This window comes from Mus musculus, chromosome 3 (assembly GCF_000001635.26).
Source record: "Mus musculus strain C57BL/6J chromosome 3, GRCm38.p6 C57BL/6J".
NCBI classification, from domain to species: Eukaryota; Metazoa; Chordata; class Mammalia; order Rodentia; family Muridae; genus Mus; species Mus musculus.
Window position 1 is genome coordinate 127,726,530 of NC_000069.6, and position 22,637 is coordinate 127,749,166.

The 22,637-nt window shown below is 43.4% G+C and overlaps 1 protein-coding gene across 7 annotated transcripts in view; it reads right to left on the reverse strand.

Moving 5' to 3' along the window:
• The window catches only part of Alpk1 (alpha-kinase 1), a 113,830-nt gene that overhangs the window by 59,812 nt on the left and 31,381 nt on the right, over positions 1-22,637 (reverse strand). For all 7 annotated transcript variants that reach the window (XR_003954389.1, XR_003954388.1, XR_375582.3 and 4 more), the window contains exon 2: positions 2,742-2,972. Coding sequence is in view for 4 of the 7 variants with exons in the window: in XM_006502101.4 (XP_006502164.1) it covers positions 2,742-2,862 (121 nt within the window). In the remaining 3 variants the exon portion in view is untranslated. The remainder of the gene's footprint in view (positions 1-2,741; positions 2,973-22,637) is intronic.

Genomic DNA, 22,637 nt, shown 5'->3' on the forward strand with positions numbered 1-22,637 from the left:
GTTGGAAGCATCCTCAACACAACCGTCATCTTACATAGCTCATCCCTTTTGGTAGACCACATCACAGTGGTAGAACATGGTAACAGTTAAAAGACCAAGATAGCACTAAATGTACATGAGACACTAAACAGAGAAAACAGACCTGACAGAAGAGCAGAAACAGAAAGAAGGAAGAGAGCCTGTCTCAGTCCTAGATATCTTTATGTGAACTTGCTACCCCATGAGCGAAGATAAGGATGCTTCTAGACAGGGAAAGATACCTTGTCATTGAGAGCACCATGCCAATGAGTGACCGGTGTCGATGACCAGAGATGACCCTGTGACTCCCAGACCACCAGTTCCTGGACCCTCACTCCATCCTCAGGAACATCCCCATGGAAGCAGAGCCCTAGAAGTGAGGACCTATGTGATCACATCTGGCTGCAAAATCCGTGTGTTACTGCTAGTGAACAGCGTTCCGTTTCTGAAAACGCAATGTTCGTGCAGAGTGCAGTCTCTTCAAGAGGGTTTCTAAATGTCAGTGGGTAAGATGACTGTTGGAGAGCACTGTCCTGTGTGGTCCAAGTGGACTTAAGATGTCCCTTTCCATTCTCGGGGTCTCATTTGGAATGTCAACATCTAGACACAAAGAGAAGGCCGGTCACTTGACAATGGAAATCCCATTTCTGGGTTCATAGACTTCTATCATGCTGTGGAATGGGTACTTTCTTCACAGTGCTGGAGAATGCTTCTTTTGCCTTCTTCTATGACTATTAACAGCACATAGTATGGCTGTGCAGCCCAGGCTGGTCTCAAACTCTTGATCCTCCCATGTTGGGATGACAGGTATACACCACCAGGCCCAGCCTATAGAAAGCTTGCTCTTTATCAATAGTTTTAGTCTTCTCCATACCTCCTCTCTGAGCCAAACTGTAAACAGACCAGTGAGGCACACTAAAATACAGGGTACCCCTAAAGCAAAGGTTTTCAAGCTGACATGTCTTTCAGTTCTCAATTCCAGTTCTTTCCCCATCTCCCAGGTGCTAGCTCAAAGCTCTCCTGGCTTGCAGGAAGGAGGAAGGAGATGGGGTTAAGGGGAGAGACAAGAGAATATGCTGTGTTGGTGTCCCCAAGTCGACCAGCTGCTGTGCACATAAAGTGACTCTGTATTAATGTCTGTCTCTCTGATCCCAGGCAGTAATGCCAGAACCAATGGACCAAAGCCACTCACCACCATCAGCCCACCTGAACAGGAGTGGTTCTGCACAGATGCAGGCCACAGAACAGTAGGGATTGGGCAATTTCCCACTCTGTGTGTGTGGATGCCTCTCTCACTAGCTCTCTGGCCCCAGTCTTAGAATCTAACCTGAAAGGCCATGTCTGTCTGAAGATTTTACAGCCTTGACTTGCATTATCTGAGACTAAATTGATTTTTCTCCTATTCTGTGTCACTTGGGAAGAAAATGGCACCTGACTGAGGCCTTGCACGTCCACAGGGAGACTGTGAGACTTAAATGAGGGCACGAACCACGTAACAGGAAGAGGACACTAAGAAAACTTTCAGAGAAACAAGAAAAACAACCCAACCTAACACTTAGCCCCAGGGAGACAGAGAGCCAGCTATCCCTTATTGGCCAGGAACCTAGAAACTATAGTTCAGGGCCAGGCGCTGACGTGAGGCGTCTGTGATCTCAGGCTGACTAGCACGTGCAGCGAGCAGACAATCACATGCTTGTTGGGTCAGCTAGTAGAGAATGGGAGCACACGCCGCTGAGGTTTGGTTTGAGGACTGATTACACGTACAGGGCTTCATCCAGAAGGCAGCCAAATGACAGGTTACATAGCTTAGAGTGTCATAGCTACCTAAAATGGCCTGTCAGACACATATGTGCCTGTGTACCACGACTAAGGGAAAGCTTCCCATTACAGACAATTTTATGCAGGCATCTTATTCTCAAATGAAATACCCAAACACTTTAGTGTCTTGAGTACTTTAACGTACACAAGAAAAAATATTAAGGGCACATATTAAGAATATGCTAAACAAATGAAAAGAAAATTATTCAAACGATTAAAAAGAACCTAAATAAAGAGGGAGACTCTTCATAGCTGGCCGAAGAAGAAATACGTCTTTTGTAGCTTTCTAGATTTTGTGATTGAAACTTCTTCGCAAGCAATATCGGTAACGATAAACAGCATGAACCAGGAAGCAGGCAAAAATCCAGATCATGGTTGTGATGTAAAGAGTCATTTTTGAGATCAATGGTTTTTTTTTTTTATTTTTTTTTTACAAATGGGATGAGGAGTTTGTTGGGGACCAAGAAAACAGAGACTGTTCTCAGTATCGAGGTGACATATTTCTGGAAGCCACAGACGTCTATGGAAACTGATGAAGCACAAAATCCTTGTTTGAGAATGAGTGCGTGCCACCATTCAGAAGTTGCTTCCATTTTTTTTTTTTAATAATTGAAATTTGCGTGCACCGGCCAACTTGGACCCTTTTGTTCTTTCCTGAACTAAACTGTTTCTCGTAGCCTCAAGTGTACTGAAGCCTAAAATTAGAACTGACAGCAATTCTCTGCAACAAAGTGGGTTTCTTCCCTGCAGCCCTTCCCATTCATGCCCTAGAAATCCACTCATCTCTCGGTGGTCATCTGCCAGGAGAAGAAAAATAGGGCAGAGAGGAGAATATGTCGCTCAGGCAAGGGTGCGGGCATTGAACCTGCCGGCTCGAGCCCTGGTGTCTCCCATCAGAACCTCACCTCTGCACCGCTGGTCCTCACTCTTGTCCTCTGTAGACACATCTGGCGTTTCCAACAAGAGACGATCCAGCACTTGCTTGCACTCATGCAGTATCGAAGCCACGGCATCTTGATTATTCATGACGATTACCCACCCTCCAGGATGAATTGAGTCTCCCTGGGTCTATGGTGATCAATTACCTAGGAGAGGCATTGATTCTCAATAAAGAAGGCCCTTGAAGGCTGAGGTACCTGGTGAACAAAAGAGGGGAAGGATGATTAACTAAAGCATCATCAATTATCTGCGAGTCTCAAGCAGGGAGGGATAATAGAGCAAACACATGAAAATACATGCCGGGTCCTGAGGATGCTGTTCGGGGAGTGTGTGAAATGATGACAGCACCTCGAAGGCACACAGTGCAGAAGGGAGAGAGGCTAGCTATAGAGCTTGGTCACCCACGGCGAGGTTGGTGAACTCACACGGGCCGAATGAAATGAATGCACCCTGTGATTTATTCACTTTCTGCATCTTTCACTCGGTGCCTCTGGGTCCCAGTAGCCCTGAGCTTTCCCCTTTCTGGAAGTCTACAGGAAGCATCTGGCTAACAGTTCTAATAGCCCCACGGAAGCACATGGTAATATGAAGTTCACCAATCTCACAAGCCACTACTGATTTCCCCTGTGCGGTATTCTTCATGGTATTTAGCACGGTATCATTTGGACCAAGACAGGCAGTGACAGATGTCAAATTTAAAGCTCTTCACTGCCAGGCACTCTGCCAAGAGAAGTGGAAACATGGTATTCCAGAAAACTCAATTTCCCGGAGCTCGGATGTGGATGGATCCATCATGTAGATGGATGGGTTGATGGATGTTGCCAGATAACAGGTAAGCAGTAGACTCCTTATGCAGAATGTAAAGGAGATAGAAGGACCCGTGGCAGTCAAGGTAACTCTGTGGACAAAATAATTTACCAGCACCATGAATATGCCTAGCCAATGGACAGAAGCAATACTTGGTTAACAAATACTTTGATCTATCTTCCTTTTGTTAATGTAGTCCCTTGCAAACAAAAGAAATTATCGTCTTTGCCCAAAATAAGGAATGACATTTCTCTGGTTTAGACACTTGGTCTTGTTTTGGTTTGGTTTGGTTTGGTTTTTTGGTTTTTCGAGACAGGATTTCTCTGTGTAGCTCTGGCTGTCCTGGAACTCACTCTGTAGACCAGGCTGACCTCGAACTCAGAAATCCACCTGCCTCTGCCTCCCAAGTGCTGGGATTAAAGGCATGTGCTACCACTGCCCAGCTTGGTTTAGACACTTGGAGTGGGGTGGCATACAGAGGTGCATTAACAGAGCAAAGTCTGAAAGGGGAGGTGGTACCAGCGACAAGGATGGTGATACTCAGCTCATTCATGCAATGAAGAAATCACGTTAAAGCAGAATTTCTGAGTTAATATTAGATGTGCCCTTCTACCCCCTGACCTTTGTTTAAATCAAACAGGGTATTAGAGGCTTATTTCACTCAAAATAATCAAGTAGTTATTAATGAACACAGGCAAAATTCTCGAGTTAAAAATGTTACCACATTCCAAGAGCACTCACACAAGCAAGAGAGTGAGGAATTGGCTACTGGAATTATCTAAGCTTGAATGTAAATTTATTTACTCTCTCTTTCACTTAGCGTGTTTCAGAAAGGATTCCTGCACAAATGAGGTTGTTGTTGCCATAAACTGTGCCTGAAGTCCCCCTTTAAATCAAGTGTCTGTAAGTCATGATGCTTTGTGCAATCAGATGGCCATTACTGTGTCTAGCTATAAAGAGAACAGGTCTCAAGGGCTAGTCAGAATTTTATCCTCAGACTTCTGTTACAAACAAATGAAGACCCACACTGCTCTAAGTCCTGCAATTAGCAAACAAGAGGTAATTAGTGGACTGGAGTGGGCAAGGGACCTTATAACCAGTAGCATCACATCCCCACCATCCAGGAAAGAGGAAGGTATTGGCTACAATGGGGGCTTAAGTTCAGTGACTGAGACAAGCATCTTGCACTTCAGAAAGGAAAGAGAAAACTGCTGGACCTGACCTGCAGGTAAGTTGGGTATTCACTGCTGTTCAAATCCCAAATTAAAGCAAGAAGCAGGCTGTCTTTCCTAGAACCATTGTTTTTCTGGGGGGGGGGGGGGTGTTACTTAACAATGGAATGTGGAGAACTAGAAAGAAAAAAATTTGTATTACAATAGGGTCCTGGTAGCTTAGAGTCCTTGATTATAAAGGGAAGACCATTGTCTTGTAGAGCTCATAAGAAGAGAAAGTAGAAAGGAGATTCTCAGAGACAGAAAACTTGTCTGTAGCTGTTCCACCCTGAAAATGGAAGATAAGCAGGGTCAGGCCTGGTTTGAAGTTGGATGGAGACTGCTGGGAGTATTGGATGTTATAGACACTGACAGTGACAACCTAGCCTCTCACCGGTTCATTTTCCCTGAGCAACTAACACATGCACGCACGCACATGCATGCACATGTGTATGAGCACTCGAACATGTACACAACCTACCACCACTATCACCATCACCACCACCAGCACGTAGCTTCTGATAGGAGGTAGCACAGAGTGGGACAGGAAGAAGATGAACTCTAAGGAGAGTAAGGCATGGGGGGCTTGGATGCTCTTGAGCTGCAGCCATTTGTTAGCATTTTTAAGCTCTGTCAAAAGAGGAAAAGTTAGAAAAGGAAGTTGTAATGACTCAAAGAGATTTCTATTTACAGCAACGCAGATAAGTGCTCGATCAACCTCTCCACTGAATTGTGGGAAGATCCCCTTAAAATCTCCAGAAACAAATGGATTAACAACATAGGAAAGGGATAGTTTTGTCAAGAACCAGAATGAAAAAAAAAAAATCAAGCAAACCAAAAGCCAACCAAAAGCTGAAATGGAAAGATTTCTCTGCCACGCACAGGCCTGCCTTTACTAGCATGTGAACATGAGAAATGTGTGTTTACCAAACCCTGTGAGTTTAAACTTTGGCTTTTCCTCTCTTGGAGAGATGATAATATCCCCCAAGGTAAGAAGGTGAGAGAGCACTGCCACCCATACCCTAGGTCCCAACAATCTGCACCTTAGTGTGAGGAGAGGAACCACAAACCTTCACTCCTCTCCTCATCTTCCAGGGTAACTGCCCTTGGCAAGGACAAATCTCACAAAATATACATGGGAGAAAGATGGGGGTGGAGAGAGAGAGAGAGGGGGAGATGGAGATGAAGATGGAGAGGGAGAGGGAGAGGGAGAGGGAGAGAGAAAGAGAGAGGAAGAGGAAACAATACTTAGTAAATCAGACCCACAGAGCTTAGTTACTGGAGTCAGCAGGTATAGGCTACAAATCATATATTTAATTTGGTCATAGAACTAAATAACCACGTAGAAAATATGAGTAAAGGCACAGGCGGCCTCCATGTGACCACATGAAGAATGACCACAATGCCCACACATGGAATTCTATCAAGAAAGCAAACCAAAAAGTCCACGGTAGACCAGACCCAAAGAAGCTGAATAGCAAAAAGGCCCCAAGGGAGGATGCCTGAACCTCAGAAGGGGAAATAGTGATCAGAGGAGGAGGGAGGAAGGGAACTGGGTGTGAGAGGGGATGGAGAGAGGAACAGGAGGAGGAGATCAGATACAGGGAGAGCTGGCCAGAGAGGGCCTAGAGAGTGAATGGAAATCCCCAACGAATGGGGCATCTCCAGGCTAGTCAGAGATCTGGGATGGGGAGGCTCCAGGGAGTTTATAAGGGTAACTCTAGCTGAGGCTTCTAGCAGTGGAAGATATGGAGGCCTGAAGTGGTGCCTCCTATAGCCAGGCAGATTTTCCAGTGGAGGGGTAAGGAATGCTAAACCCCCACAAAACCTTCTGCCCAAAATTCATCCTGCCTACAAGAAGTGCAGAGACAAAGATGGAACAAAGACTGAAGGAATAGTCAATGACTGGCCCAACTTGAGACCCATCCCATTGGCAAGAACTAATCCCTGACACTATTAATGATACTCTGTTATGCTTGCAAACAGAAGCCTAGCATAGCTTTCCCCTGAGTGGCTCCACCCGGCAGCTGACTGAAATAGATGCACAGACCCACAGCTAAATGTTAGATGGGGCTTAGGGAGTCTTGTGGAAGAGTCAAGGGAAGGACTGAGGTGCCTGGAGGGAATAGGGACTCCACAAGAAGACCAACAGAGCCAACTAACCTGGACCTTTAGGCTCCGAGACTGAACCACCAAGCAAAGAGCTGGACCTAAGTCCCACTACCACCACCACCACATATGTGGTAAAAATATGGTCTTCATGCAGGTCCTGTAATAACTAGAGCAGAGACTGTCCTGGACTCTGTTGTCTACTTTTGATCCTGTTCCCCTAACTTGGCTGCATTGTTTGGCCTCAGTGGGAGAGGATGAGCCTAGTTTTGTAGGATAGGCTGGTACCCTGGCTGAGAGGGTCTCCCCCTTCTCAGAGGAGAGGAGATGAAGAGAAGGACTAGATGAGAGGGAGTATTGGGAATTGTGTGGGGGGCTGAAGTCTGGATGTGAACAAATAAATAAATGGAAAAGAGGAAAAAGTAAAAAAGAAAAGAAGGAAGGAGAGAGAGAAGGAGGAGGAAAACAAGAAGGAGGAGGAGAACAAGAGCAAGAAGAATGAGAAGGAGGAGGGAGAGGAGGAGGAGAGGAAGAGGAGGAGGAGGAAGAGGAAGAAGAAGAAGAACAACAACAACAACAACTATTACTACTACTACTACTACTACTACTACTACTATTACTACTACTACTACTATTACTACTACTACTACTACTCATGGTAGAAAACGAGTTAAGAGAAAGATGAAAGAACACAGAGGCACTCTGGACTCCAGTAGACACAATCAGAATAGAACTTCTCCACAGCACAGTTCAGTCAAGACATCAGAAACACAAAGCTAAGAAACGATATAAAAATCTATAAGGGAAAATAGCAATTTATCTGTAAAGGCACACATGAGAGTAAGATCAGAAGTCTTGCCTGTCATCAACCCTGAAGTCAGGTGGGCATAGAATGATGGTTCTTAAGCCAAGAAATTAGCTAGATGTAAATTTTCTTTTAAAAGTACAAATTCTCCTAGTGTGAGTGCACAACTTTGTGCAGCCAATTCTTTCCTTCCCACCTTCATCCCACTTTCATGTGGGTACCAGGAAGGAAACCCAAGTACCCAGGTTTTCACGGGAAACTTCTTTACCATCTGAGCCATCTTGTCAGCTATACACAATGGAACCATACTTGACTGTAAAAAAGTAAGAAACCTGCCAGTTGTGACAATAAAACTGAACCTAGAGGACATGGGTTTGGATGAAGCAAGCCTGATATAGAAGGGCAAGTGCCACACCCTCTCCCTAGTGTGTACAATGTAAGCATGTCAAGTCCACAGGGGCAGAGGAAGCAATGATGATCGTCAATGTGGATGGCATTGTGGAAAGAGTAGCACAAGATGCTGGCCGAAGAATATACATGTTCCATTAGACAAGAGTCCAAGGGACTTACCATACAGTGTGGTGACTATAGCCGATGTCGTGTTAAATGCTTGAAAACTGCTGAGTGAATTTTTAGATGATCTCACCAAAAATTAATACATAACAATACACATCACTAAGCAATTCTGAGTCATGCCACAGTGCTGTATACTTTGTCAATTGAGAAAGGACAGATTAGGGGCTGGAGAGACAGTCCAATGGTTGAGAGCACTGACTGCTCTTCCAGAGGTTCTGGGTTCCAGCACCCAAGTGGTAACTCACAGCCATCTGTGGCTGCAGTCCCAGGAGATCCAATGCCTTCTGATCTCCCTAGGGACCAGATACGCACACACATGCATGAGGGGCAAAACAAAGAAAACACACAAGTGAAAAATAACAAACATTATATATATCGTAAGATTAATTGACATTCACAAGTTCTTAGGTCTATAATTTGGCCAGGTGGTAGGGAGAGTTTAATTTAGACTGTAGTAAAATGTCCAACACAATTCATAAAATTTGAGATAAAACACAAAACTCTGAAACTAGTAGAATAAAAAAATGAATATTGGGGAAGAAACTGAAACCAGGAAGGACAAGTAAGAACGAACTCAAAGGACAAACTTTCAAAAATATTAGTATCTCTAAAAATGGTTTCAGTTAAACGGTAAAGATGCATTGCATTAGAAGTGGAGGTTGGAGAGATGGAAGAGCAATGGCTCTTCTTCCAGAGAACACAGTTCATTTTCCTAGCACTCAATGTCAGCCCGCAACACTGTGTACCTCCAAATATAGGGGATCCAATACCCTCTTCTGGTCTCCATGGAAACCAGATTCCTTCTCCTGGCTTCCACAGGCACTATGCAAGCAAGTGACATACACACTCAGGCAAAACACCCATACATGTGAAATAAATAGTCATTGGAACTTCCCTAAAGTAGTTATCTGCATTTTCTAGAGCATAAGAGTGCAGAAAAATATAGAAAGAACACCGAAAGGCAGGGAAAGATGTGTTGGAAAGATAACAGAGAGGAAGCCAATGCAGCTGTACAAAACACACACACACATGCACACAGAGAGAGAGAGAGAGAGAAAGAGAGAGACAGAGAGACAGAGAGAGACAGAGACAGAGATAGAGAGGCATGCACTCACACACAGGCACACTTGCACACATGTGCACACGTGCCCCCGCACCTTCAAGAAGAGGGCTGGGCTGTAGCCCAGTAGGTAGAATGTTTACTTAACATGCATGAGACCCTAGATTCAATTCCTAGCACTTCATAAACTGGGCATTGAGGCAAATAGGAAAAGGCTGAAAAGATGAACAGAATAAACAGCAGAGATTTACATAAGGGCTGAGAGGGTACAGCTCTTGCTGTACAAGCATCAAGGCTTCAAGTCAGATCCCCAGAACCAACAGAAGCTAGAACAACCTTGCTCCTGCGTGAGCTGAGAGGCCCCTAATCCAGCACACAGTGGCAGAAGGGGCCCAGTCTCAAAGTGTAAGGTGAGGACAGACATCTGAGGTTGTCTTCTGACCTCCACAAGTGTGCCAAAGCAGGCATGGACTGACTCTCGTACATACACACATGCGTGTGCACATGTACACACACACACACACTCACACTCACACACACACCTGTGTACAGAGACACAAATTTTTAAAAATTCAACAGGAAGACCAACAAAATAAAGTACTGACTCTGTCAAAGGAAGACTAACATTGACCAACGGCTGACAAACTTGAGATATCAGAGACAAAAAAACTAGACCAGGAATAAAAAATCTGGAGAGAGAATATTATAGAGCCTTTTTTAAAGCTAATAAAATATTAGAAATGAAGCTGAAGAGATGGCTCAGTGGGTAAGAGCACTGAATGCTCTTCCAGAGGTCCTGAGTTCAATTCCCAGCAACCACATGGTAAATCACAGCTGACTGTAGCTCCAGTTCTAAGGGATCTGACATTCTCGTGCAAACAAAACATCAATGCATGTGCAATAAAATAAATAAATTTTAAAATATTAGAAATAATAGAAATTATTCTACAATTTTAAAGAAATTTAGTGAGTAACTTAAAATTTTTTCTATGAAAGAACAATAGGAACACCATATAATGAACAAACCAAAGATCCAATCCTAAAAGCAATGAGTTATGAAAAGTAAAATATAATTAACGGTAAACAGTTGCCATGGCATAAAATACACAATGTGGTATCATAAAAATCATCTATTTATATCTCTATCTATACATCTATATCTATCTATATAGATAGTGCCTAGATACTTTAAGTAACAAATGTGCAGGGCTCTTAGAGGAAATATATAAAACTTAATTGAAAGATGTCCCAGGTCCATAGAATGGTAGTTCACATGTGTGTCAATGTCATCCCGCAACACTCTCAATATTGTTAAGATACCAAATTCCTCCCAAATTAATATATAACTTTAAGGCAATGCCAATAAAAATCTCAACATCTCTGCATGTGTATTCATGTGTGCCTTCAGAGGTCACCCTAAAATTTATACTGAGGAATAATGAAGGGTTAAGCATGTGGCTCCGTGGTAGAGTGTGCTGGGTTAAACCAACTAAAACAGAACCTAGACATAGCTGGTATGGAAAAAAATAATGGAGGAGAGAAAATTGCAACACCAAATGCCAATAGTTAGTATCAAATGATATTAGATTATAGAAATTATTATAGAAGTTATTATTGGCACTTAGAGAAATCAACCTAGGAAATCCACCAGGAGCCCAACAGAAAGCCACACCTTTATAGAGGCTTGATCATTACAGAGCAATGTGTGGCACTGGACTAAAATGCTCCTTTCTAAAAATCAGCACTAAAGGCTCCAGCGTGAAAAGTAAAATTGTGCTTCTAAAGGATTTCACTGAAGGATTGAGGTGTGCTTAAAATTTTTATTCAATTCCAAAGTGAAGACTACTTTTTGAGGTAGAATTCACATATCAAACACTGCCACTGTGATGTTTACAGTTCAGTGGGTGACAGTAAGACCATCTCTGGAATGTATCCCCAGAATATTCTACAGCATCAAAACGGAGGTTCATGCATAGTTAGGAATCACTGTGCATCCCTCCCTCGCCTCCCCGAATCCATCAATCTGCTCTCTAGATCCATGAATGTGCCCAGGGTAACCTTGACTCTCTGCTACTCCGGCTTCTACCTCACAGGTGCCTGGCACCACCATTCCTGGTATCCATTTGGTGCTGAAGATCAAATCCAGGGTTTCATGCACATTAGTCACCTTACCAACTGAGCTGCATTCCCTAGCCCAGCGATTCGTTTCCCTTCATGGCTGAGTGGCCACCTTGTTCATACGTTGACCACATTTCAGTTGACTTCATGTTTCCATTGTGAATGTGGTTGGTATTCACACTGCCATACAAAATACTGTGGGTAAGATGCTAAATCTAAGAGGGGTTTTTTTTTTTAATGACCTTTGATTAAGGAAGAAATTTTAAATACTTGCCAAAAAATAGAGAGGAAAGTTATAAGGGAAAAGTTATATTTAATTAAATTACAAAAGACAAATTTCTGACTTATAAAACCACAACCTAAAGGAAACAAAATGAGAAACCACAAACCAGAAAAAGTGTTTGTTTGTTTGTTTGTTTGTTTTTGAGACAAGGTTCAGCTAGGAACACCTAGCTGGCCTCAAACTGTCTATGTGGACCAGGCTGGCCTTGAACTCATAAAGATTTATCTGCCTGCTTCCTGAGTGCTGGGATTAAAAGCTCGCACCACCAGGCCTTGGGAAAGGAAGAAGTTGTAAGTTTGGTAACTGTCAAAAGATTTTTCACCCAGAATATAAGCCAACAAGAAAAAAAAAAGTTCCCCTTAGCCAACAAGAAAAGAACTTGCTGTGCAGTGAGGAAAGGATACGAAAAGGACCTGGGAACGTCGGCACAGTAGATGAAGCACATCAGCTCATCAACACGGAAAGGGCTCAACTTCATTACCCACCAGGAAGGGTGGGGCTCTGTCCCACGAAAAACTATTGACCCCTTGATTAGAAAACACTTTCAAAAAGCTACGATAGGTATTGCTGAGGAGAACAGTGTTGCTTACCCCATGCCCCACAGCCAGACTTCCGGTCTGGCATCATCCAATGTAATTAATCGTAAATGGACATCATCCCCACTGCCCACGTTCAGGTCTGAACTCCAGCTCAGAGTAACTCTCCAATCTGAGACCCGCTGACACACACAACGATGTCCTCAGTGGTGCCAGCTGTACTAGCCAGGAGACAAAACATCCTTACACTGGAATAGAACGAGCAAAGGCATGCCGAGCAGTTTCGGGAAACACCACAGTGGAGCTCAGGAAAATAAACAGCCAGTCGGTCACACGTGGGCACGGATGGATGTACAACTCATAAACACTGTGTCTAAGCAATAGATGAGCAGGGTACAGATACAGGCGTCCAAGTCACAAAGTAAAACAAGAAATCATCTACATTCACCAAATTAACACTCTGTACTACAAATGTGTCTAATTAAAATAACTTAAAGGTTTTAAAAGAAGAAATGAGCCGGGCAGTGGTGGCGCACGCCTTTAATCCTAGTACTTGAGAGGCAGAGGCAGGTGGATTTCTGAGTTTGAGGCCAGCCTGGTCTACAGAGTGAGTTCCAGGACAGCCAGGGCTACACAGAGAAACTCTGTCCCCAAAAATCAAAAGGAATGATAAAGTAGATATCTAGAATCGTGGATTTTTAGAGGGATTTTTAGGGGGAAGAAGTCAAGATTGAGTTGATCACAGGAGATGTAATAGTAACCACGTAGACAGTACACTCTTTTGCTTTGCTTAACCCGGATTGTTCCTGTGCTTGTTGTGTTCCTCACATATAGCATAGTCTGGGAAGTCTATATGTCTATATGTCTATTTGACAATTAAAATTCCAAAAGTATAAAGCTGTACTGAAGCCTAGGTGTACTGAACAGCTAATAAATACCAGCTACATGTACTAGCAAGATTTTGCTGAAAGGACCCAGATATAGCTGTCTCTTGTAAGACTATGCCGGGGCCTAGCAAACACAGAAGTGGATGCTCACAGTCAGCTATTGGATGGATCACAGGGCTCCCAATGGAGGAGCTAGAGAAAGTACCCAAGGAGCTAAAGAGATCTGTAACCCTATAGGTAGAACAACAATATGAACTAACCAGTACCCCTGAGCTCTTGACTCTAGCTGCATATGTATCAAAAGATGGCCTTGTCAGCCATCACTGGAAAGAGAGGCCCATTGGACTTGCAAACTATATATGCCCCAGTACAGGGGAACGCCAGGGCCAAGAAGTGGGAGTGGGTGGGTAGGGGAGTGGGTGGGAGGGTATGGGGGACTTTTGGGATAGCATTGGAAATGTAAATGAGGAAAATACCTAATAAAAAGTATTAAAAAAACAAAAAAATTAAAATAAAATCATAAGAAGAAGAAAAAAGACTTCCAATAAAACACTTTCTACCATTCTAAATAAATAAATAAATAAATACCAGCTACCGCCCTGAGGGTTGGAGCAGATTTCTCCAGGCAGATATGGTTAGAGATACAGCCTGTCGGAGCAGAGAAGGCTCTGGGCAGGGAACTGTGGTCAGGGTGAGGTTTGGATAATGACATGGGCAAAGACTCTCCTTTGGTAGACAATAAGTAAGTCCCGGAAAGCCTTGATGGGCAGTTTGAATCACTAAGTAAACAAACTCTAAATTGAAGATGAAATGCTTCAATTATCCCTGCATTCTCTTCGGGTGGGAAACAAAAACAAAGGCGTGTTTTGATTTTTTTTTAAGACAAATAGATTTCATGAAACCCTGTAAGTGAAAATAATTTGGTTTTTTTTTTATATCTCTTTCTATCCACTTCCAGCCTATGGGTCATACCTTACGGGGACAGGAGACTGCCTGGCAAAGCTGCCTTATGGCTCTGCCTCTCCTCTCTTGTCCCATGCCCACCCTCTCCAGTTCCAAACTTGACTGTGCACGAAAATGCAATAAGAGTGTTCTGGGTCACAAATGAGCTAGGCAGTGGCCCCAGGAAGGAAGAAGAGGAAAAGAAAAGGCCACATTGCAGGGGCAGCTGTGGCTGCTCCCCGGCTACGGTTACCTGCTCCATCAGCCATGGTGACATCTGAAGAGTTATTAGCCTGGCCCCATGGCTGAAGAGCCTCGTCTTAGGTCAAGGTGAGCCAAGCCTGCCATCTGGTCCTGGCTCCAGGCTCCTGATCTGATGACTTGGCAGTGGTCCTTCCAGTAGCTTCTGCCTCTGCATACTTGCATCCTGACTGACAGGAGAGCACAGCTAGAGACATACTCCATAGATCTCCCAATCCAGAGACTCCACGAGGTGAGGCACATTCGTGAAGAAGGAAAGTATTTTTGTAAACTTTGAAGAGCTTTCATTTGAGGTTTGCTCTCTGAGAGGCAGACACCATCTACCCAAACTCTAGGTAAGACACTAGAAGAGAAGGAAGGTTGAGCAGAGAAAGCTAAGAACTGATAAAAGTTTAGCACCCGAACCTCAAAGCACATTGCTACTTCACTTCCTGTTAAATAGTACCAGGAAAAAAAAAACAGCAAGAATAACTTGATGGAAGATAGTTACTTTTTAGGAGAAGAAATGGCATGGCCTGGTTATATGTTGTGTGCTGCAGTGGGTGAGATATAGAAATCCCCAGCTTGTATTAACAATTAAATGACAAAATGCTGTGTATCTATGTGGTTTGGAGGAAGAGAGCCAGGTGATGGTGTCATGCATCTATAAGATGGCACATAGGGTACTCTGGTAGGAAGCTGTCAGGTGTGCAATAATGCATAGTAAAAATGGTTTACTACGTGTGTATGGTGAATGTTATGTACACCATTTGCATGCAGTACCTACAGCAGCCAGAAGAGGGCATCGGGTCTCCTGGAACTTGAGTTGCTCATCCATTCAAACTTGAAGTTCATTTTTTTAAAACCAGCATTAAGCTACATGATGATGAAATCACCTTTAAACAATTCCTCGGAACCACAGTTGATTAACAAATATAGATTCTATTAGCAAACTGGGAAGTATGGCTGGTTAGATATCTTTGAAGAGAAATGTGCTTAAAACAAAAAAGGGAAAAAAAAATCAAGCCTAGATAACTTGGTGTAATCATCTGTTTGCCTTTAGGCACGCACACACGCGCGCGCACACACACACACACACCAGAGGTATACACTGAGTGTCTTTCTCAATTGTCATCCACCTTAGCCGTTTAACCTGGAGCTCACAGCTGAACTAGACTGGCTGACCAGTGACCAGCAGGGATCCTCTGTCCTCATCCCCCTGCCCCAGGTTGACACCCACCGCATGCCTGGTTTGTATGTGGGGATGGCGCTCTGAACCCCAGTCCTCATGCTTGGGTCATCACTTGTTTTCCCACTAAGCCAGCTTCCTGGCTTTTGGCTTCTGTTTCTTGTGAGATTTCTATTCCTGCAGAAATACTTCTGAGTTACACAACATTATGCTCCAAGCATCAAGCATCCGATTGGGGGGGGTGGGGGAATCTGATTTTGAAACACTCTATTTTTTTTTTTCTTGGTAGCTGTGCAGGGAGTGGAACTTTCATTTTCTTCTTTTCCTAATTAAGTGGATGCTGATCGTAGACAGTATGAATCCACTTATTTGTTTTTAATTAATGAAATATTTGGCGGTGTTATACTAACAGGGATACAAGAAAAATGTTAAAGTAAGTAAATAAAAGTACACAATGAAACATTAGCTTTTATACAATTTGATGAAAATGCTCATTTCTTAGACTTTTACATTTTATATTTGTTTGTTTGTTTGTTTGTTTGTTTGTTTGTTTGTTTTTGAGAGAGGGTTTCTCTGAGTAGCCCTGGCTGTCCTGGAACTCACTCTTTAGATCAGGTTGGCCTTGAACTCAGAAATCTGCCTGCTTCTGCCTCCTGATTGCTGGGATTAAAGGTGTGCACCAGGCTCCTAGATCTTTCCCATTGTTTGGATTTGTAACTAATTTAGAAGTTTCAGACAGCTTATCTGGAAACTCTGAAGTAACATTTAACATTTGCTGACTTACACACACAGTATTATCTTGTGTGTGGTAATGTGATGGTTTTGAAGCCTACCAGAGAATCAAAATAAACATTTTCAACCACAGTGACAAATATATGGGAATATGCACATACATAATTCAACTTCAAAATAAGTTTGCCTAGTCTACAGTCCTGTACGGGGTCAGTTTGTGTAAACTAAGAGAAGCCTTATAACTCACAACATCCTTCTTACCATTGCCTGACTTAGAAGAAAGAGTGCAGACACTTAGATCTTGACAAAGAAAATAGAAAAGGTGGGTTTATGATCCTGCTGTTACAAAATTGTGATGAGACCATTCATTAGAATTCATTATAACATTGGCAGCAAGAAGCCTTTATTTAAAAATTGGGAAGTCGGAAGTTTGGAGACTGAAGAGAGCTCAGTAGTCAAGGACACCAAATGCTCAGACAAGAGTTCAGATTCCCAACATCCAGAACCGCCCATAGCTCCAGCCCCAAGGGACCTGGTGACATCCCAGGGCACCTCTATACACATGTGCATGCACTCTCAAAGGCACAGATAAACACATGGGCCTTGTGTGTGAGCACACACACACACACACACACACACACACAAATAAAACCTTGTAAAAATTCAAAGTTTCAAAGATATTTAGAGTTTAAACAAGAGTTCTTTTGGATTATAGGGCATGAGCTAGATCCAATCCATGGTTTAACATGAGATCCGTGTGTCTAATTTTTCCCCCTTGGGAAGAATGCAATAATCCCACCCCTAAACAGAAAGAGTTGATTAGTGACTTTTCTGTTATCCACATCCACATCCCAGTCCACTCAAAGCAGAAGTGTGCATGCTTCGCTCTGAAGTACTAAATGATACATTGTTCCCAGGGAGAAAGGGTCCTAATTTTCACCTGATACAAGTGACAATATGACTCCAGAGGGACCAATGAAGGGAGCAAAGACTAATGAGGTCTAAGTACTGAAGGCGTTTATAGATTAACCCTGACAGAAGGCAATATATCTCTTCCCAGGAGGCCTCGATGTAGTGAGCTGAGAAGTGGGGTCCTTATTTATGAGCACACTGGCTCTTTCCCATTGTGATGAATCCATTTGTAACTTTAAGTGAAACATTTTGTTTAACAGGAAGCTGAACATGGGTGGAAATAATTCGGTCCAAGCTGCCACTCGCCCAGCCCACTTGTTTTTGCTCCCCCAGCCTCCCCCCCCCCCCCCCCCGCAGGTTTACCTTGTTCTGACATCACAATAGGAGAACAAAGTCCATCTATAAGAAGCCCTTTGCACTCTAAAACCTCTGTGTTCCACGCGAGGGGAGATGACTCAGAGGGATGGCTGGCAGCAAGGCCACAGAACAGACTCACTCTCGCCTGTTTCGTATATAATGGCCTCACATATCGAACTTCATTCGAAGCCGATGGGTTGGTTAGAAAAAATATATATTTTTTTCTAATAGTAAATTATATACACAATCTATTATAATAGTGTTTCATGCAACGTGCCTGGATTTTTATGTGGGTGCTAGGGATTCGAAATCAGCCCTCATGCTTGCACAGGAAACATACTCACTAAGTCACCCTGTACCCTCAATTCTGAAATTATTTTTTTTTCTGGTCCCTGGTTTTGGTAGTAAACAGCCTTGGATGTCAGCCCGTGCCTATTTGCCTACAAAATACAATTCCTACTTCATCCGGTTCTGCAATTAAACCCACACTGTGCCCATTTGGACCATCTACTCTGTGTGTGACGGAGGATACATTGTATTTTCAATCAGGGTCCAAGGGCCTCCAGCCCTGCCACAGAACGTTCTTAGAGATTCCTCTGTTTGCAAGGTCTAGTTAGTGTGTACTTGGAAATCATACTGGGGTTTAATACTATCTTAAGCAAAATACAAACAAAAGGTTAAACGCACAAAACAATCATCCCAGTATCCTTCAAAGTTATTCGTACAAGCGAATGAGCATGGTCTCCCCGGAAGCATGCTGCCCAGTGACACCGTCCTGGGAAGTCAGAAGCTGTAACTGAACGAGGAGAGGAGTCAGGCTTTCTCTGACCCAGGTGTATGCATTTCTGCAGAAAAACAAAACAGAACAGAAAAACAAACAAACAACCTCAACAACTGAAAACAAAAGTTATGAACTGTGAAAAGGAAAACTCTCATTTTATCTCCCCTTAACATTTCTTTTTTTAAGATATGGAAAAACCTTGTAGTGATCAGAATGATGAAGGCTTTTGTACTATTGTCACCTCCTTTTCAACATACAATTTGCTGTCCCAGGCACAGAGAAGAAGAGACAACTGCCAGTGGCTAAGTACTTCCTGTGGTGTAGATATTGTGTTGTCCACCTTAGATTCAAATCTGTAAGATGTGGGCTTCATCCCCACTCTAGAGATGAGAAAATTAAGGGTCATGAAGGTTAATAACTTGCCAAGGTCATACACACTAAAGAGGCTGTAATCGGAATCTCAAAGCCACTTTGATCCCAAGTGTATTTTCAAAGCCATTTGCCCACCAGCCTATGGCCACAAACCTGAATATTTCAAAATATATCAATACCCAGAAAGACAGGATCCATTGAAGTTCTTTGAATTGCTCTCAGACTCGCACCAAAATCACACCCTCTTTCCACTTTTACCGATGAATCAATTTCTACCTACCTTGTTCTTAATAAAAGAAATCCAATCCCCTCATCCCCTCCATCTACACTAAAAAAAGACAGTTGAAAAGTCAGGAGACTAATTCAATGGGACAGTCCTGCCGTTTTCACACTGAAAGATAATTGCTCACAACTGAATTCTCTCTAGACCTCTACTTCGATAATTCAACCCAGAACAGCTCTCCTGTCAGAGTCTCTCAGAGGGCGGGGGCACCCTGTCTCCTAACAGATAATTACCGATGAGTTACTGCCTCTTGCTAGGATTTCTCTCCTTCGCTTGCGCCTCTTATAAAAGAAGAAACTTTAGAGATTAAGGTTTTCTTTTCCTCCTTCTTCTTATTCTTTTTTTTTCCCCCCTCCAAAGCTGGGTACACCAACTGGCATGGGCTGTATTAAAACCAGGGGGAAGCTCAGTCAAAAAGCCTTTCGGAAGGCAGACGTTCTTCTTAATATGCACCAACATGAAAGGCTTTCTTTTCATCCTATACAACTACAGTGTGTGTAAATTGCAGGGGGCTCACTGGCGTAAATCTCGGCTGCGACCTCTGAGGTAAACTGGATTTACATTACTTTCTGACAAGAATTAAATGAAGGCCTTGTGGATATATGAACAGCCTTCTCGGCTGCAACAGATGGGCATGAATGTGCTCCCTAGGAAAACTATCAGTAACATCTGTGCCCTCCGAATTCTGGTGGTCTCAGCCAATTAACAGGGGGTGGGGGGAGGTGGGGGTGGGGAGGCCACCGCACAGCCCCCAAGCCAAAACCCAGGCAGAAGTGTTTGTGTTTGGAGATGGGATCAGGCTGGCCTGCGGCCTCGAGGTTAGCACTTCATTGTCACCATTCAAAATGGGGAATGTGGCTTACAAGCTATTTGTATACCACAGTGAGGATAATATGATTTTTCTCATTTGACCGGAGGAGATGGCCCTCTCTTGCAGCTGATATCATATTTCGGCGCAATCTCTTTGAGAGTGTTTACTTTTGTCTCCTCCGAGGCAGGCTGATGGTGTTGCTGTCTGCCAGCTTCTGTGGCTCATTTACATGTCACAGAGCAGGTGAACCCTGCTCTGTGCAGAGACCCTCCGACGATGATGGAAAGCCTCTGATGTGATTTCTTTCCCCTCTGTAGACCAGGCTACCTTCCTCTTCCTTTCACCAATTTCACAAGGAAAGCCAAATCAAGGTTTCCGGGTTTCACCGACATGGAAAGAAATCACATCAGAGTTCTTCGGTCATCATTAGAGGGACCGATGAGTGGCTGTTTGTGACACAAAGCCATGGATCCTGAATCCTGTTGTCCCACTGAGCAAACCTCAGAGGTCAATCTCTTGTGTCTGCAAGAGGGAGAAAGAACACTGGAGAAACCAGAGAGAAGCCGTGGTTCCTCTTCAGCCCTCCTTGTCTTCACATCTCAGTCTACATGTCAGAAGCTCACAGGGAAGGAGACTGGGAGGAGCTAAAGGAATTGGGACTGAAGACCGGTGCAACATGTCCTTGCTTGGTGTTAGTGGCGAACAGGAGAGGCTGTTCGCAGAGCTTAAGTCCTGTGCCTTCTGGCCCCACATTAGCAACACAGTTTGAGATCCCAGGCTCCCAAATCTGGATTCTGGTTGTACCATTGACTGGGTGTGAGAAATGGGTACATCACTTGGACTTTCAGAACCTCCGTTTCCTTGTGGGTAAACCTGAGCTAATCCCAGTACCTCCCTCTCAGTCGGGTTGAACTGACTAACAAAGGGAGATGCTATGGGAACCCTGGAACATGACGGGGTGGGAGTGGGGGGATGGAGGGCGCTAAAGGTACACTGGTTCCCTTTCAAGACAAATTCAGGGAAGTGATTTTTCCAAAAGAAGCAATTTCTATTGCTTTTAGAAGCCTAAAGACAAGTTTTAACAATACATGATAAACATGGTTTTTTTTTTCCTCTTTAATTTGTCTATTTCATGTATAGGATTGCTGTTTTCATGCACACCAGAAGAGGGCACCAGATCTCATTACAGATGGTTATGAGCGACCATGTGGGTGCTGAGAATTGAACTCAGGACCTCTGGAAAAACATCCAGTGCTCTTAACCGCTGAGCCATCTCTCCAGCCCCTTGTTTTAATGTTTCCATACTGGGGATGTAACTTAGCAGAGACGCCAGGATTGATCTCCAGCACTGGGAGGAGAAATTACATAATTTCCTTAATGCCTAAGACTTTGAAATTATGACTTGCCAAAATTATCTTCCTAACCATCAGAAATACCTAGGTATTTTGAAACTGTGAGGCAGAGTGTTCTTGGGGCAAGAAAACTGGGGTTAAGCTGTTTAAACTTTTCTTCCCTGCATGCAGGAATGAACCCTGGCACTGTGCTTGGTTGGAAACTGAGTGCTCTATGTGAAGTTTCTGACGTGAATGGTTGATTGTGATACTTCTCACGGGACCTGTTTCCCCCTTTGTTCTGTTGTTTAAAAACACCGATTTCATGTAACTGTGGCTCAGAACAGCAAGCACAAAAGGAAATGTAGAGAGGCGAAGCCTCCAGGAAGAGGTCCTACTCCCCACATAATGAATGTCCCTCACACTGAAGCCCTTGCTCTCTCTTCCTCTAATATTTTATTTTGAATTTTTTTGTATTATGAAAAATTTTTAATTTATATACGGTAAAGTTCAAAGAATAATGAAGTCTAATTAATTACCCTGTGCATAACATTTTGCCACATACACTTATTTATATATGTATGCATGCATGTGTATGGATTTAAACTATTTGAAAGTAAGTTAAAAATACCACAAAATGTTCTTCTCAAACCATTCCGAATATTTCGTCTATGAGTAAAATGACGATTTTTTGCATTTTATTCCTTCTTTGAGAATTTCATACAAAGTATTTTGACCATATCACCCCCTCACTGCTCCTGGGGCCCCTCCCAGATCAGCCCTGAGCTATTATTTTAAAGTACATTTTCATGTGTTTACGAAGAGATTTTTATCCCGTTGTTTTCTGCCTTGTATAACCTTCCGTCTATGCCATTACGTAAACTTAACGCAAGCTAACCGCCAGCTCAGGGGAAGAGTGTTCCTGGTGGAAGTCAAATTCTTCATTCACAAAGGAATCTCTCCATTCCTGCACCATCCCTGTGAGCTGGCTTTCCACACCATGGGCACAGCAGGGCGTGGTGTGAGCAGGGCATGGTGCAAGATGACCATTGCCATAAGTTTGGTATAGAGGTTTTTTTCCTCATTGAGCCGCAATATCAAACGTTGTTCTGTCTTATATGCTGGGGCTGGCATCACTAAGAGCACTGGCAAGCAGGAGTGGGGCTCTGTTGCTCAGGGACTCAGAAGAGGGGAAACAAAAGCACCTGTTGTTTGGTTCTTGTAATGACCTTAGAAGTGGCCAGTTGGCTGCAGCCCCCAACTCCTCCTTAGGCTCTTCCCAACACTGCGCCTCATACATCCTTACTGGATGTAAAAGGAGAAGAATTGAGGAGAAGATCAATAAATTTAAAAGCTCTTTAAGGAAAGACATAATGAATTTGGTACAGCACATATTTTTAGATCAAAGATGCCTTTGAAGTGGCAAAGCCCTGACCCTCGGGAAGCGCTTCCTCTCTCGCCCACAGTGCTTGTCGTCAAATAAAATGGAAGTTAAGGAAATTATCTTTATCTGAAAATGG